This window comes from Dendrobium catenatum, unplaced genomic scaffold (assembly GCF_001605985.2).
Source record: "Dendrobium catenatum unplaced genomic scaffold, ASM160598v2 original_scaffold_87103, whole genome shotgun sequence".
In the NCBI taxonomy this organism is placed as follows: Eukaryota; Viridiplantae; Streptophyta; class Magnoliopsida; order Asparagales; family Orchidaceae; genus Dendrobium; species Dendrobium catenatum.
Genome location: NW_021405544.1, coordinates 1 through 17,458, shown reverse-complemented (window position 1 = coordinate 17,458; position 17,458 = coordinate 1). Strand labels below are relative to the sequence as shown.

General features: G+C 42.9%; 1 protein-coding gene across 1 annotated transcript; it reads left to right on the top strand.

Annotated features, from left to right (window-relative positions):
• Positions 1–9,435: 9,435 nt before the first annotated feature.
• Positions 9,436–11,317, top strand: LOC110106312 (uncharacterized protein K02A2.6-like). The gene is made up of 3 exons (XM_020836176.2): positions 9,436–9,470; positions 9,604–10,178; positions 10,647–11,317. The coding sequence occupies exons 1-3, from the start codon at positions 9,436–9,438 to the stop codon at positions 11,315–11,317; spliced, it is 1,281 nt and encodes a 426-aa protein (XP_020691835.2).
• Positions 11,318–17,458: the final 6,141 nt, after the last annotated feature.

Sequence of the window (17,458 nt, the reverse complement as noted above, 5' to 3'; positions counted from 1 at the left end):
CAGATTCGTATCTGCATCGACTTCAGGGACCTCAATAAGGCGTGCCCGAAAGAATGACATTTCCCTCCGGTACTCAGAACTCTAGTTGATCAATTACTTCTAACTACGACATGTTTCCTTCATGGACGGATCGTCGGTACAATCAAATCAAGATGCGCTCCTGAAAGATGAAAGACATACATCATTCCGAACGCAAAATTCTGCTACAAACAGTTATGCCATTTGGCCTGAAAATGTCGGTGGCCACATATCAGCGGGCGATTGATCTTTATTTGATGATTTGATTCATCAGAAGTGAATCTATGTGATGATTGGGTATTAAAAGCACAACCGAAAGACCAACTGATGACTTGAGGATCGTGTTCGAAAGAATCAGAAAATAGATCTGAAGATGACTCTCAAGTGTGCTTTGGGGTATCCTCAGGAAATTCTATGGTACGTTTGTATCGACCACACGAGGCAAATTGCAGTCGCCAACAGACAAAGCAATCAATGGGATGACTCCAAAACCTTCGTCAACTCGTTCTTTACAGAGACAACTGGCTTCATTCGAGATTCATATCGAATCTGTCGGTACGTGACATGCCATTTCAAACTAATGAAGAAGTGTTCGTTTCAATGGTAGAGGCAGAATGTCATGAGGCATTTACAACATCAAAAGATATATGTTGAATTCCGCCTTCTCGAGCCCCAATCCCGGGGAAGCCTCTTATACTGTACACGGCAAGCATTAAAGAGTCCCTCGAGCACTATTGCCCCCAGCAATAAATGAAGAGGAAAGAAAAGCCTCTACTACATCAGTTGGAGGTGATAGGAGAAAAATCCGCTAACTCTCCAATCGGGAAGCATTGTTGGGCTCTGATTTTCGCAGTTCAGAAGCTCGACGCATTATATGCTATCCACAAATCAACTTGATATAAAGATCAATCGCTGAAGTTCTTATGAAAGACAGCGTTACAGTCGTTGGTCGAGTGGGCAGTGATACTAGTGCAGTTTGCTATCACTATGTCCCCTTAAAAACGTAAAGGGAGCAGGTGTTGGCATGACGTTGCGTCAGAGGGCTTTTTTTTCTCCTCGCTGCACCTATCCACTGCAGATTCACACTCAATGATGTATCTACGACGGTAATCATGATGTCAAGAGGAAGAGATGCTACGAGTATGGGAATGTAGTTTATGGAGCGTCATCGTTAAGTGTGTCGGCTCGCAAATTAGAAGCTCAAGCCGAATCGGACTCTTTTCGTGGCGCCGAGGGAGGCATAATGAGATTCTATTCAGTCTGACTGAACCTCGGACGCAATAATGAGCGCTGATAGAAGCTTTAATAGCAGGATTGAAGATTGCAATCGATGTCCAAATTCGAAAAATCCTCCATTCCCCTTTCAGATGAATTCCAACCTGTTTTGTAAAAATTTCAGTTTATTGGGAGTTTACAAATCACCAAGTTTCGGTTGGCTGTTACCCACCAGGCGAGTTCTTGAGCTTATGAGCAAATTTCAGTTGTTTAATTATTCAGTTACCCCGGAGGTCAAATGGAAAAGCTATTCCCTTGCCAATTTGGCATAAAGAAAATTGGCGAATATGGATGACGAATGGCCTATATAATTATGATGCATAATCGACGGATCTAAGGCAGCATTACACAATTCCCGCAGTAGTAGGGAATACAAATTCAAGCCAGCAGGATGCACTCCGGTTGAGCCTTAACTCCCCAACTAGTTGATCAGAAGACAACTTGAGAGATGAAAAGATTTCCTAGAAAGACGTCCAGGCCAGTTATAAGCTATCAGAGTCGTCGGTGGCATTTGCCTAGATGTCGAGGAGAAGATGATTGGAGGCAACCTTTCGTTGATTACTTCAAGGAAGGAAAGACTACCAAAGACAATCATTAGCTGCACAAATAAAAGAGAGCATTACGATATGCATTGTAACACACCCATGTATTCGGCGTGCTTCGATCAAATGTGGTAAGATGCCTAGGGACTCGAGAAGTTGATAAGGTGGGTGACAGAAATTATAGAAGGATTTGTAGGAGCGCACATCAGCGTCCTAAGAGACAGTCAAAATCAAAGAATGGGCTACATTGGCCCCATTCGGTTAGAGATTGTATCAATCATGCTAGAGGTGTCAGAGTGTCAGATCCACGGTGTGTATAATCATCAACCGCAAATCACTTGCACTACAATAGCATCCTGCATTGGAATGCTGGGTACTGATGTATTGGGCCATGATACCGTCAATCGGCGGAACGCTTTATCTTGGAAGCGACAGACTATTTTTGTCTAAATTGGCAGAAGCGCTCATTCAGAGAAAGTTACATCCGGCATGTAATCAACTTCTTCACCCATAATATCTCTACAGATTTGTGTGCACACCGGATAATCTTAGACAAGCATAACTGCTTTCAAAGTACAAAAATTTATAAAAATTCGTCTGATGACACAAAATCGATTGGGGTAATATCTTATATTATTCCAGACAAAGATGGCTTAAGCTGAGATTCAACAAAAGTTTAGGTGAACATTGTTAAAAGATTTCTTCCCAAACAAAAAGAGTGGCATAACGAAGATGACAGAAGCGTTGGGGCGTATCGTACAACTTACAAAACGCCAACCAAAGCACTCCTTACTCTTTAGTTTCAGTTGAAGCTGTACTGCATTAGAAGTTAAACTTCCATCCCTTCGAGTTTGATATCTCAAGAATGAATGACTCAGGAACAAATGCTCGGTTAAGTGGAAGCTCGAGCATCGTGAAATTAGGTGCAACTCAGCAGAATTGGAATCTACGAGCAAGAATGACAAAGTTCTTTGAATCGAATGTGTGTCTTCGATCATTTCAAGAAGGCGGAATTGATCATGGTGCATAGGAGACCAATCATCACATCGAAAATCGGTTGCAATTTGTTTCAAACTGGGAAGGCTTTCGCATCGGAGAAGGTTTACGGGAGGACTTTCACCCATCGATCTGAATGGGTCAGAGGCCATGCCGCCGTCAATGGCCGCTACTGAAGAAATCTACGCTGATGTTTGCTTATGTTTATGTTTTTATACATTATTGTTAGCAATACATTTCATGTTTTGAATTCTCTTTATATCTGAGGAACACATTTCAAATTCTCCATCAAATTGGGGCATTTTAATATTTGTTTTCTGGTCGACATTCATGCTTGCGTCCTGAGATCCCAACAAATAATTAAAATCCTCAAGGTTTCATTCATATTCTGCTCCAAATGTCCTGCAAGATGGGGTATTTTAAATATTATTCGGGTAACATCGCGCTGCTGCCGAGATCCGAATAATATTAAAATTTCAATTCATATATCTTTTGTGCTAAAGGATGCAAGATTTCTTTTTAAAAGTATATGTAGGTCCTCGCATCTTTTCGAAAGTTAGAGCACCTTCTCCAACCACCAAGACTCAAGGTCAAGAAGAGACTTTTGAAACTACACACTCCTACAAAATTGTGTCGAAGATGCTTGAAGTCCTTTCAAAGCTGAAGCTAGTTCGAAATGGGGTGTAAGAGGTGCGGACTCCAACCGCCAAATATGACCGGATCGCTGGCAGTCCGTCTATCAACATAGCATAAAAGGCCGTAGTAGCGAACCCCCAATTGTCAACTTCTGTCAGTAGAGACTGAAGAAGAACGAAGGCAAATTTGACTCATACCAGTTCAAACGTAATCGTGTCTACAAAATTCTCCAATGACTGGAGAATCAAAGTTTCAGTGGAAGAATGAGTCTCGATGCAACTACTCGAATGTTCGTAGGCTTCCAAAATCTAAAACCACGAGGATGACTCCAATCGTCAACTCAGTAAAATCAGCATTGGGGGAGCGCAATTCCCATAGTCAAGTCTGAAGTCTGAATTGGGTGTAAAAGAAGTCGGATCCAAACACGCCCAAATATGGCCGGGATCGCCTGCAGCTCCAGTCTACTCAACAAGCATAAAAAGGCCGGTAGTAGCGGAACCCACTTCGTCAACGTCAGTAAGGGACTGTAGGAAGCACGAAGGCAGATTTGACTCGACCAGTTCAAAGTGTACGTAGTATTATAAAATTCCTCAAATGACTGGAAGAATCAAGTTCCAGTATAAGGATGGTCTAAAACACATGAATGTTTGTGGCTCCAAAATCTATAACACAAAAGATGATCAAAATCTACAATCAGTGATCGCATTGGGAGCTCAATTCCCATAAGATCGAGTCTGAAGCTGAATGGTGGTAAGAGGTCGGATCCAACTAAGCCCAAATATGAGCGGATCGTGGCACTCATCTACTCAAACAAGCATAGAGAAAGGCGCAGTAAGGAACCCCATCTCAGCAACCAGAGACGAAGGCTGTAAATCCCAGCTCTCCGATGTGAACTCAAGTGATCAGATTAAAGTCTTCTCAGTGGTTAAGGTCAAGATATTACTAGTTCTGTACAATCATCTGAATCCAAACCTGCAAATCTTCAACAAATCCGTAAAGCCCAAAGCGATGAATCGAGGAATTTTTTTCAACATCCGTCAAGCACAGCAAGGCCGAAGACAACTATCCCGAGTTCATAAAAAGCCTTAGGCTGAACTAAGTGGATTTCGTCATCAACAAGTCCGCTATGAACAAAGCTCTGGACCGAATGCTTTTCGCCATGACCTATATACAAACTAAGGGTTTAGTCACAATTACTCCTTACATAGCCCGCCAAAGCTAGAAGCAGAAGGGCAAGAAGGCGTCAAAAATTCTGAACAAGTCAATTCAAAACAATCAGATACACCTACAAGTCCCGCAGGAAAAGCATGACAGAAGGATAAAATCTTGGGCCTCTAGAAGCTCGCAGAATGAGCACCCTGGATGACATTACAAATATCTAAAGATGGGGCAATTTTAATATTTATTTGAGTGACATGGCTGCTCATACGAGATCAAAATAATATTTACAATTTCATCAAGATACAACCAGATGATAGAGATCCTGAGACTATGCTTTTCTACTAGATCAATTTACAAAGATATCAGACATCTACGGTAACATCTAAAAGAGCAATAGAAATAGTTTAGTGTGAAATCAAGCAAATTCTTGAGATCACTAAATAAAACCCTAGTGTGCATCTAGAACAAATACTTAGTCTTCCAAGGTCAAGTCAGCATGCAACAAACGTGGCCACTCCAGAGCCTACCCATGTTGTTGGGGGCATTTGTAGTTTTCCCCTAAACGGGGGAGACGCCGGGAGCTTGCCGAAATTTCGGGTGAAATATTACTCTACTCGGACCTGTTTTGAAACTCTAAGAGAACAAAGATGTGGACTCAAGTTGAACATTTGAACTGGCATGAAGATCTGATTTGGACTATAAAGAACTTGTACCCGAACATGAACAGTGGACTCAGGACCTGAATCAGAACAAAACTCAAGTGATTTCTAAAAGTTAAAATCAAATCAAATTGGAAATCAAGTCCAAGTGAAAATGACTATTCAATTGAACTTGCAAGATCTCAAAAGATTTTGAGTAATCATTTGAACATACACTCGGGCTCAAATTCAAATTTACTAAGTGTGGAAGACACTAAAATTGAACAAGATTTGGACTACAAGGGACATAGAAATGACCTTGCACATTGAGCTCACGAGGTTGATTCAAACCAGACTTGGAAGGGTTCAGACTTGAGTCAGACTCGACACCAATCAAACTACAACACCTCCTATAGATGTATTCAGTGTACGACACACGACAAATGCAAATGCCCACAATCTATAGTAGAAGGCTCCTACGCATTCAACCTACGGCCTAAACAAGTATAATCGAACCACCTGAGATTGGTGAAAGGGTGGATAAGATGCGGAAATAATAGGTATGCTGCAAATACATTCAGGAGGTCGTAGCGGATATAATGGTCCTCCGCCAGCAAATACAAGTCACTTGTGGATAACAACAGTGTGTATGTCGTATACACAACGAACCACTGTGGACATAAGTATCTCCTATGACGATCCCTACAAGGTCAAATGAACTGTACTGGCAAACAAAAATAACAAGTCATAGAGTTCATATATGGCTACCGTATATGCTAATATGATCTCCAATGCAACAATTGCCTGCTGATTGAAGAAGGCGATGCTGGAGACCAATGATGGAGGATCCGCCTTCCTACAAACAAATACGAGCTACTTGTGGATAACAACAGTGGGCATATCTAAGAACCATCGAACCACTGTGGGCACAAGTACAAGTATCTCCTACGACGATCCCTACGAGGTCAAACAAATACAATCAAACCAGCTGAGATTGGTGAAAGGGTGGATATGATGCAGAAAGAATGAATCTCCTGCAAACACTTTCTAAAAGCTCGTAGTGGATACAACGGTCCCCTACAAATACATATGAATACTTGTGGATAACAACAGTGTGTTGCAAGTACGATGAATCACTGTGGGCACAAGTACGGATCCCTTACAAATGCAAATGAACACTTGTGGATAACAACAGTGTATTGTATAACGAATCACTGTGGACACGAGTACATATATCACCTACTACAGCGGTGATCAAAACCTAAAAGTACACCGGGTACAAAGGCAGCCCGATGTATGAAAAAGGACACCCCCCTGGCAAAAGGGAGGAAATGTTTGAACAAATTAGAACCAAACTTCCTGGTGTTCCAAAGTTTCTTCTTAGTTCTATACTTTAGAAGAAAAGCAGTCTGGATGCCCACAAACACCGAAAATAACAAGTCAATTACGCCGAAGAGCTTAAAAGGAGTTCTTTCCAAACCAGCAGTCTTTGACTCCAAAATCCAGAAAATCCTTCCCCGGTGAATGAGAATGGGGGAGTCAACACCAAGACGCCATCGGATCTACAACATCTATAAAAGCAGACAGAAGGCGTCTACAATCTACAATGCACGCCACCGGATCTGCAACATCTATGAAAGTAGACAGAAGGCGTCCACAATCTACAAAACACACGCCACCGGATCTGCAACACTGAGACAAGCAGACAGAATGCGTCTACAACCTACAACGCCACGCCACCGGATCTGCAACACTGATACAAGCAGACAGAAGGCGTCTACAGCCTACAATGCAACGCCACTTGATCTGCAACATCTATGAAAGCAGACAGAAAGCGTCTACAATCTACAAAGCAACGCCACCGGATTTGCAACCTCTGTACAAGCAGACAGAAGGCGTCTACAAATATTTCTAAATACCCCTACACGTACACTATAAATTGTCTACACATAGGTACACTAAAGGGGTATATAAAAATCATCCGCATGGGCCCCGGCGAGCGTGTTATTGGTACACACGTGACGTTTAGGGATGCTGCGCGGGTTGACAAGTGAATCCAAGTTCGAACCCGATCATTCTATACGGATCTATAGGAGTCGACAGGGTTCGAACCTTTAAACAAATACACGGTTGTGGCGACCAGTGTATTTGTTTCAATACACTCATATTAGGCTTACAAGGCCTACAATCAAAAGAATTCACTAAACAAAAGGCACGAAACCTACAAAATCAGATCCTCGATCAAAAGCTTGGTCGAGTCGACAAGGTTCCATCAAATAGAAATGACCCCAAACACCCCGATAATGGCCATGTTGAACGAAGATCTCAACCGAAGGGGTCCACAAATATTTCAAATTCCACTCAAATGTCTATCAGAATTTAAACTCTACAAACTCCAAATTTTAAGATATTTAAAACTGAAATCAAACCATCAATGCTTAAAGCAAAATCTATCCACCATCCGCAACAGTTTGCCGAGGTGGACAAATCAAAATTTACTTCAGCTCACAAAAGAGCCAAATGCCTAGTCGAAAATATCACTAGGATCCATTCTCAAAACAATCTCCTGCCAGTAAGGACGTGGTACGTGTCCTCTAACCGGCGGTCTGCCGCCAAATGACACCGCAGGATAAACGGTTACGACGACCCGGGGCCCTCTGAACCGAGTGGTTTTGCCGCCAAATGGCACCACGATATACCGGTTATGGCCAGAGCCAATACGTTCCTTATTGACATCAAATCCTTGAGATATGAGTCAATAGGATATGATCGATAGGGCATAAAGCCCTCTGTAAGCTAAGGTGGATTCAAATTTGTCCCATTAGACAAACATCCAACTCAGGTCTATAAGGTCCCCTTGGACGAAGTAAACCATGGCTGCCGACAAGGATCCTTCTGTCAGGTTGGGTCGACTACCTCCTCTGACTAAGTAGACCAGGGACCACGATGGCCCGGGACGACGGAACCATGGGATCTTGATCGGGCCCATCATCCATTCCCCCACCATCCGCTTTAAGTGCTAGATGGTGCAATTTCTATTTTAAATATTAAACTTTCCAAATTCCCAAATCCAAATCCAGTTCTCAAATACCCAAATCAAAACCCAATTTCTAATACCTAAATCCATTGCTGATACTATATGCCAGATAACACGTATTCTATATGTATCTGATCGATGACTAGCCTTAATCGAAAGTTCTCTCTCGTGATCGGGAGGGGTAATTAACTATAGGGGCTTGCGCCTATAGGAAACCATAACTCAGATCATAAAGTTCTCACAAAATGAGGGCGAAATCTCTGGGTAGTGTCTTATTTACAAACCCATCTGCCTTCCAAAATTTACCCCGGAACTTAGTTCGTTAAAACTCCCTCGCCGAAGAAAAAAAAAAGAAATCGCGTGGCGGGGAGGCCGGGGCCGAATTTTCGGAGCCCACAGATTTCTGGCGACTCTACTGGGGATTGTTTCTCTTTCTATCTCTGGCTTGTCACTTATATGCTATAGTAGCAGCTAATTTATATTGAGTTCTATACGGTGAATATCAGGATGTGACATTTGGTCCTTATGTCCAAAGATCCATCACGGAAAGGTCTCGATAGAGCTAAATGCTACCATATGTTATGATGAGCAAAGAAAGAATAAAGATGTGTACGGTGAATATCAGGATGTGAGATTTGGTCCTTATGTCCAAATATCCATCATTGAAAGATCCCGATAGAGCTAAAAGCCAACCATCTATTATGATGGTAGAGCAAAGAAAGAATCAAGATATGTACGATGAGCATTGGAGTGTGACACTTGGAAGTATATCCAAGAATCCACTGCCGAAAGGTCCTGGCATAAGAGAAAAATAATTATGGAGACCAACATCTCTAAAAAAATATATTCAAATAATGATATGACATCTAGTGTGTACCCCTAGAGATCCACCATTAAAAAAAAAATTCATCAAAATTGGGTCCCAAAGATGGCCCCTACAGACAATGTTCTCGATGGTCGACATCTTGAAGAATCCTTCAAGAAATCCCATCACTTGTCAAATATACCCTCTCAAATTGGAGAAGATCATTGTCCGACCTTCACCAGTGATGTTCTTCTCAAAGAGAAAGCAGAGGAAATAAAAGAGATCTTCTTTAAATTCAAGGATTGCTTTATCTAGGCATACACTGAGATGCCGGGCTTATCCCCTGATGTGGCAGTTCACAAGTTAGCCATCAAGCCTGATGCAGCACCTATCAAATAAGTTCTAAAGAGAATGAGATTGGAGATTGAAGAGCAAGTAATTTATCGTCCCTGTAAAGAAGAAGAATGGCCAGATTCGTATCTGCATCGACTTCAGGGACCTCAATAAGGCGTGCCCGAAAGATGACTTTCCACTCCCGGTATCAGAACTTCTAGTTGACAATACTTCTAACTACGACATGTTCTCCTTCATAGACGGATCGTCGGGATACAATCAAATCAAGATGGCTCCTGAAGATGAAAGACATACATCATTCAGAACGCCTATAGGCATATTCTGCTACACAGTTATGCCATTTGGCCTGAAAAATGCCGGTGCCACATATCAGCGGGCGATGACTCTTATATTTGATGACTTGATTCATCAGAAGGTCGAATGCTATGTAGATGACTTGGTCATTAAAAGCACAAACCGAAAAGACCACATTGATGACTTGAGGATCGTGTTCGAAAGAATCAGAAAATATGATCTGAAGATGAACCCTCTCAAGTGTGCATTTGGGGTATCCTCAGGAAAATTCCTAGGGTACGTTGTTCGACATCGAGGCATTGAAGTCGACCCCAACAAGATCAAAGCAATCATGGAGATGCCACCTCCAAAAAACCTTCGTCAACTCCGTTCTTTACAAGGACAACTGGCTTTCATTCGGAGATTCATATCGAATCTGTCGGGTACGTGACAGCCATTTTCAAAACTAATGAAGAAAGATGTTCGTTTCAAATGGTATGCAGAATGTCATGAGGCATTTGACAACATCAAAAGATATATGTTGAATCCGCCCATTCTCGCAGCCCCAATCCCGGGGAAGCCTCTTATACTGTACACGGCAGCACTAGAAGAGTCCCTCGGAGCACTATTGGCCCAGCATAATGAAGAAGGCAAAGAAAATGCGCTCTACTACATCAGTCGGAGGTTGATAGGAGCAGAAATCCGCTACTCTCCAATCGGGAAGCATTGATTGGCTCTGATTTTCGCAGTTCAGAAGCTCCGCCATTATATGCTATCGCACAAAATCACCTTGATATCAAAGATCAATCCGCTGAAGTTCTTGATGACAAGACCAGCGTTGACAGGTCGTTTGGCGAGGTGGGCAGTGATACTGTTGCAGTTTGATATCACATATGTCCCTTAAAAGACAGTAAAAGGGCAGGTGTTGGCGGATTTTCTCGCTGCACACCCTATCCCTGCAGATTCACCACTCAATGATGATCTACCAGACGAGCAGATCATGAATGTCAAAGAGGAGGAGATGCTACGAGTATGGGAAATGTACTTTGATGGAGCGTCATCGATTAAGTGTGCTCGGCCTCCAAATTTAGAGAAAGCTCAAGCCGGAATCAGACTCATTTTCGTGGCGCCCGAGGGAGGCATAATGAGATTCTCATTCAGTCTGACTGAACCTCGGACCAATAATGAGGTTAAATATGAAGCTTTAATAGCAGGATTGAAGATTGCAATCGATGTCCAAATTCGAAATCTCCAAATCTTCGATGATTCTCAACTAGTTGTAAATCAAGTATTGGGAGTTTACAAAATCACCAAGTTCGAGTTGGCCTGTTACCACCGGCGAGTTCTTGAGCTTATGAAGCAAATTTCAGTTGTTAAATTAACTCAAGTTCCCCGAGGTCAAAATGGAAAAGCTGATTCCCTTGCCAAATTGGCTAAAGAAATGGCGAATATGGATGACGAATGGCCTATAATAATTATGATGCATAATCGACGGATCCTAGAGCCAGCATTACTACAATTCCCGCAGGTAGAGGGAATACCAAATTCAAGCCAGCAGGATGCAACTCCGGTTGAGCCTTAACCTCCCCAACTAGTTGATCACGAAGATCAACTTGAAGAATGACAAGTTCCTAAGAAAAGACGCAAGGCCAGTCAAGCTTCAGAGTCGTGGTGGCATTGCCTAGATGTCGAGGAAGAAGATGATTGGAGGCAACCTTTCGTTGATTACTTCAAGGAAGGAAGACTACCAACAGACAAATCATTAGCTGCTCAAATAAAAAAGAGAGCATTACGATATGCATTTGTCAACAACACATTGTATCGGCGTGCTTTCGATCAAATGTGGCTAAGATGCCTAGGGACTCGAGAAGTTGATAAGGTGGTGACAGAAATTCATGAAGGACTTTGTGGAGCGCACCAATCAGGTCCTAAGATGACAGTCAAAATCAAAAGAATGGGCTACTATTGGCCGACCATGGTCAGAGATTGTATCAATCATGCTAAGAGGTGTCACGAGTGTCAGATCCACGGTGATGTTATACATCAACCGCCAAATCCACTGCACCCTACAATAGCATCCTGGCCATTTGAATGCTGGGGTACTGATGTTATTGGGCCAATAGATCCACCGTCATCGGCAGGACACCGCTTTGTCTTGGCAGCGACAGACTATTTTTCTAAATTGGCAGAAGCAGCTCCATTCAGAGAAGTTACATCCGAGCATGTAATCAACTTCTTCACCCATAATATCGTCTACAGATTTGGTGTGCCACACCGCATAATCTTAGACAACATAACTGCTTTCAAAAGTACAAAAATTTATAAATTCGTTGATCGACACAAAATCGATTGGCGGTATTCATCTATATATTATCCAAGAGCAAATGGCTTAGCTGAAGCCTTCAACAAAACGTTGGTGAAATTGCTAAAAAAGATTCTCTCCAAGAACAAAAGAGAGTGGCATACGAAGATGGCAGAAGCGCTGTGGGCGTATCGTACAACTTACAAAACGCCAACCAAAGCCACTCCTTACTCTTTAGTATTCGGAGTTGAAGCTGTACTGCCATTAGAAGTTAAACTTCCATCCCTTCGAGTTGCTATCCAGAATGAGATGACTCAGGAACAAAATGCTCGGTTAAGAATGGAGGAGCTCGATGCACTTGATGAAATCAGGTTGCAAGCTCAGCAGAACTTGGAAATCTACCGAGCAAGAATGACAAAGTTCTTTGATCGAATGGTGTGTCTTCGATCATTTCAAGAAGGGGAATTGATCATGGTGCAGAGAAGATCAATCATCCCACATCGAAAAATCGGTTGCAAATTTGTTTCCAACTGGGAAGGACCTTTCGTCATCGAGAAGGTATACCAGGGAGGAGCTTATCAACCCATCGATCTGAATGGTCAGAGGCCCATGCCGCCGATCAATGGCCGATACCTGAAGAAATACTACGCATGAAATATTGTGCTTAATGTGTTATGTTTTTATACATTATTGTTAGCATATACATTTCATGTTTTGAAATTCTCTTATATCATGAGAACACATTTCAAAATTCTCCATCAGATTGGGGGCATTTTAAATATTTGTTCTGGTCGACATCATGCTGCGTGCTGAGATCCCCAAACAAATAATTAAAATCTCAAGGTTTCAATTCTATTCTGCTCCAAAATGTCCCTGCAAGACGGGGTATTTTAAATATTTATTCGGGTCAACATCGTGCTGCGTGCCGAGATCCCCGAATAAATATTTAAAATTATCAATTCATATATCTTTTGTGCTAAAGAATGCAAAGATCTTCTTTTTAAAAGTATATGTAGGTGATCTTTCGAAAGTTAGAGACACCTTCTCCAACAAACCAAGACTCAAATGTCAAGAAAGAGACTTTTGAAACTACACACTCCTACAAAATTGTGTCGAAGAAGCTTGAAGTCTTTCAACAGCCTGAAGCTTAAGGTTCGAATGGGTGTAAGAGGTCGGATCCAACACGCCCAAATATGGCCGGATCGCTGGCAGCTCCGTCTACTCAACAAGCCATAAGAAAGGCCGTAGTAGCGGAACCCCCACTTCGTCAACCCGTCAGTAGGGACTGTAGGAAGCACGAAGGCAGATTTGACTCGACCAGTTCAAGTGATCGTAGTTTATAAAATTCTCTCAAATGACTGGAGAATCAAAGTTCCAGTATAAGGATGAGTCTAAAACAACCACTGAATGTTTGTAGGCTCCAAAATCTATAACCACAAAAGATGACTCCAAATCTACCAACTTCAGTGAAATCAGCATTGGGGAGCTCAATTCCCATAGCTCGAGTCTGAAGCCTGAATGGGTGTAAGAGGTCGGATCCAACAAGCCCAAATATGGCCGGATCGCTGGCAACTCCATCTACTCAACAAGCCATAAGAAAGGCCGCAGTAGAGGAACCCCCATCTCAGCAACCAGAGGACGAAGAGCTGTCAAATCCCAGCTCTCCCGATCTGATGAACTCAAGTGATCAGATTAAAGTCTTCTCACGTGGTTAAGGATCAAGATATTACCTACGTTCGGTACTATCATCTGAATCCAAAACCTGCAAATCCTTCAACAAATCCGTAAAGCACAAAGCGATGATCGAAGGAATTTTTCTTCAACAAGTCCGTCAAAGCACAAAGCAAAGGGCCGAAGAAAACTATCCCGAAGTTCATAAAAAGCCTTAGGCTGAACTAAGTGGATTTCGTCATCAACAAGTCCGCTATGAACAAAGCTCTGGACCGATGACTTTTCGCCATCGACCTAATACAAACCTAAGGGTTTAGATCACCACATCTACTCCTTCATCAAGCCCGCCAAAGCTAGAAGCAAAGGGCAGAAGGCGTACAAAAATTCTGACAAGTCATCAAAGACAAATCAGACAACCCTTCACCAAGTCCGCAGGACAAAGCACATGACAGAAGGAATCAAAATCTCGGGGCTCTAGCAAAAGCTGCAGAATGAGCACCCTGGATGACATCTACAAATATCCCTAAAGACTGGGGGCAATTTAAATATTTATTTGAGTCGACATCGCGCTGCATACCGAGATCCCCAAATAAATATTTAAAATTTCATCAAGATACAACCAGATGATAGAAGAATCCTGAGACTATGCTTTCTACTAGCATCAATTTACAAACAAGATATCAACCATCTACGGATACATCTAAAAGAGCCAAGTAGAAAGAGAGCTAGTGTGACATCCAAGCAAATTCTTGGAGATCCACTAAATAAAAACCCTAGTGTGACATCTAGAACAAATACTTAGAGATCCATAGGGTCAATCAGCATGCAACAAACGTGGCCCACTCCAGACGCCTACCACATTTGTTGGGGGGCATTTGTTGACCTGCTGTACCAAAAAAAAAAATGAAATGAAAAATCAAATCCTTACCTGCTCGCTGCTCTCCCACGTTGCTCCCCACGTCGAGCCGCTCGTCGCACGTCGAGGCAATACCTCACGTCATTTCTCCCCACGACTGCCGCACGACTCGTTTTGAGTCGTTAAAAGGCTCGAGGCAACGAGGCCTTCGGCCTCCTCTCTTCTCTACGTGATTCTCCCGAGCTCTCCCCTCTCCGAGCCCTTCTTCGACCCCTTCGTGCTGTTCGACTCAACTCACCCCGACGACTTTCCCTTCTGTCGGATCGGAAGTCCTCCATCGAGCTCCCTCTGTTCCGCTCCCCTTAGCTCCGTTCGGTCCAGCCGACACCTCCACAGAGAGAGAGAGAGAGAAAGAGAAAGAGAAAGAGAGAGAGAGAGAGAGAGAGAGAGAGAGAGAGAGCTCCTCCTACCTTTCACGTCCATTCTCCGGCCTCCCTCGAGCTGCTCGACTTCGCTTTTCCTGCGCCCTTCTTTCCCGCCGGATTGGAAGGTCTGACATTTTGATCGGAAGTGGGGAGGGGAGCCCGCTTGCTGTATAGATAAATTTCTCCCTTGCACGGCCTTCTTCGGTCAAATCAAAGAAAAAAATAAAAAATGAATTTTTTTTCCTGCGCCCTTCTGCCTATACACGCTTTTCTTAGCGTGATGGGAGGGACAACCGGCGCGACACCTACGACAAGGTAGGCGAGCGACCTTTGGTTCCAAATATTGACCTCGACGTGTGCGACGAGGCGGCTAACCACCTATACACGCTTTTCTTAGCGTGGTAGGAGGGAACCCATTGCGATGCGTACGACGAAGTCGGGATACCCATAAGTACCCGCTTGCGGGGAAACAACTGTTTTTCTCTTGCAATAGGTACCGATAGAAGACCTATACACGCTTTTCTTAGCGTGGTGGGGACAAAGACTTTACACGGCCGCGGTGTCCTCGAAAGAGGGCACGTACTATACACGCTTTTCTTAGCATGGTGGGAAAGGCCCAGTTTTCCGTAGTTTTCCCCTAAACGGGGGAGACGCCGGGAGCTTGCCGAAATTTCGGGTGAAATATTACTCTACTCGGACCTGTTTTGAAACTCTAAGAGAACAAAGATGTGGACTCAAGTTGAACATTTGAACTAGCACGAAGATCTGATTTGGACTATAAAGAACTTGTACCCGAACAAGAACAATGGACTCAGGACCTGAATCAGAACAAAACTCAAGTGATTTCTAAAAGTTAAATCCAAATAAAATCAAATCAAATTGGAAATCAAATCCAAGTGAAAATGCCTATTCAATTGAACTTGCAAGATCTCAAAAGATTTTGAGTAATCATTTGAACATATACTCGGGCTCAAATTCAAATTTACTAAGTGTGGAAGACACTAAAATTGAACAAGATTTGGACTACAAGGGACATTGAAATGACCTTGCACATTGAGCTCACGAGGTTGATTCAAACCAGACTTGGAAGGGTTCAGACTTGAGTCAGACTCGACACCAATCAAACTATAACACCTCCTATAGATGTATTCAGTGTACGACACACGACAAATGCAAATGCCCACAATCTATAGTAGAAGGCTCCTACGCATTCAACCTACGGCCTAAACAAGTACAATCGAACCACCTGAGATTGATGAAAGGGTGGATAAAATGCGGAAATAATAGGTCTGCTGCAAATACATTCAGGAGGTCGTAGCGGATATAATGGTCCTCCGCCATCAAATACAAGTCACTTGTGGATAACAACAGTGTGTATGTCGTATGCACAACGAACCACTGTGAACATAAGTATCTCTTATGACGATCCCTACGAGGTCAAATGAACTGTACTGGCAAACAACAATAACAAGTTATAGAGTTCATATACGGCTTCCGTATATGCTAATATGATCTCCAATGCAACAATTGCCTGCTGATTGAAGGATGCGATGCTGGAGACCAATGATGGAGGATCCGCCTTCCTACAAACAAATACGAGCTACTTGTGGATAACAACAGTGGGCATATCTAAGAACCATCGAACCACTGTGGGCACAAGTACATGTATCTCCTACGGTGATCCCTACGAGGTCAAACAAATACAATCAAACCACCCGAGATTTGTGAAAGGGTGGATATGATGCAGAAAGAATGAATCTCCTGCAAACACTTTCTAAAAGCTCGTAGTGGATACAACGGTCCCCTACAAATGCATGTGAATACTTATGGATAACAACAGTGTGTTGTAAGTACGATGAATCACTGTGGACACAAGTACGGATCCCTTACAAATGCAAATGAACACTTGTGGATAACAACAGTGTATTGTATAACGAATCACTGTGGACACGAGTACAGATATCACCTACGACAGCGGTGATCAAAACCTAAAAGTACACCGGGTAAAAAGGCAGCCCAATGTATGAAAAAGGACACCCCTGGCAGAAGGGAGGAAATATTTGAACAAATTAGAACCAAACTTCCTGGTGTTCCAAAGTTTCTTCTTAGTTCTATACTTTAGAAGAAAAGCAGTATGGATGCCCACAAACATCGAAAATAATAAGTTCACTACGCCGAAGAGCCTAAAAGGAGTTCTTTCCAAACCAGCAGTCTTTGACTCCAAAATCTATAAAATTCTTCCCTGGTGAATGAGAATGGGGGAGTCAACACCAAGACGCCATCGGATCTGCAACATCTATGAAAGCAGATAGAAGGCGTCTACAATCTACAATGCACGCCACCGGATCTGCAACATCTATGAAAGTAGACAGAAGGCGTCCACAATCTACAATGCACGCCACCGGATCTGCAACACTGATACAAGCAGACAAAAGGCGTCTACAACCTACAACGCCACGCCACCGGATC

What these genes read in the sequence shown, in the direction of transcription:
- LOC110106312 (XM_020836176.2), top strand. Translation starts at nt 9,436, where the DNA reads ATGCCGGGCTTATCCCCTGATGTGGCAGTTCACAA. An exon ending in CCTGATGTGGCAGTTCACAA is followed by an intron (nt 9,471 to 9,603) that starts GTTAGCCATCAA and finishes CATCGACTTCAG; the next exon opens with GGACCTCAATAAGGCGTGCC. An exon ending in ATTCATATCGAATCTGTCGG is followed by an intron (nt 10,179 to 10,646) that starts GTACGTGACAGC and finishes CTTAAAAGACAG; the next exon opens with TAAAAGGGCAGGTGTTGGCG.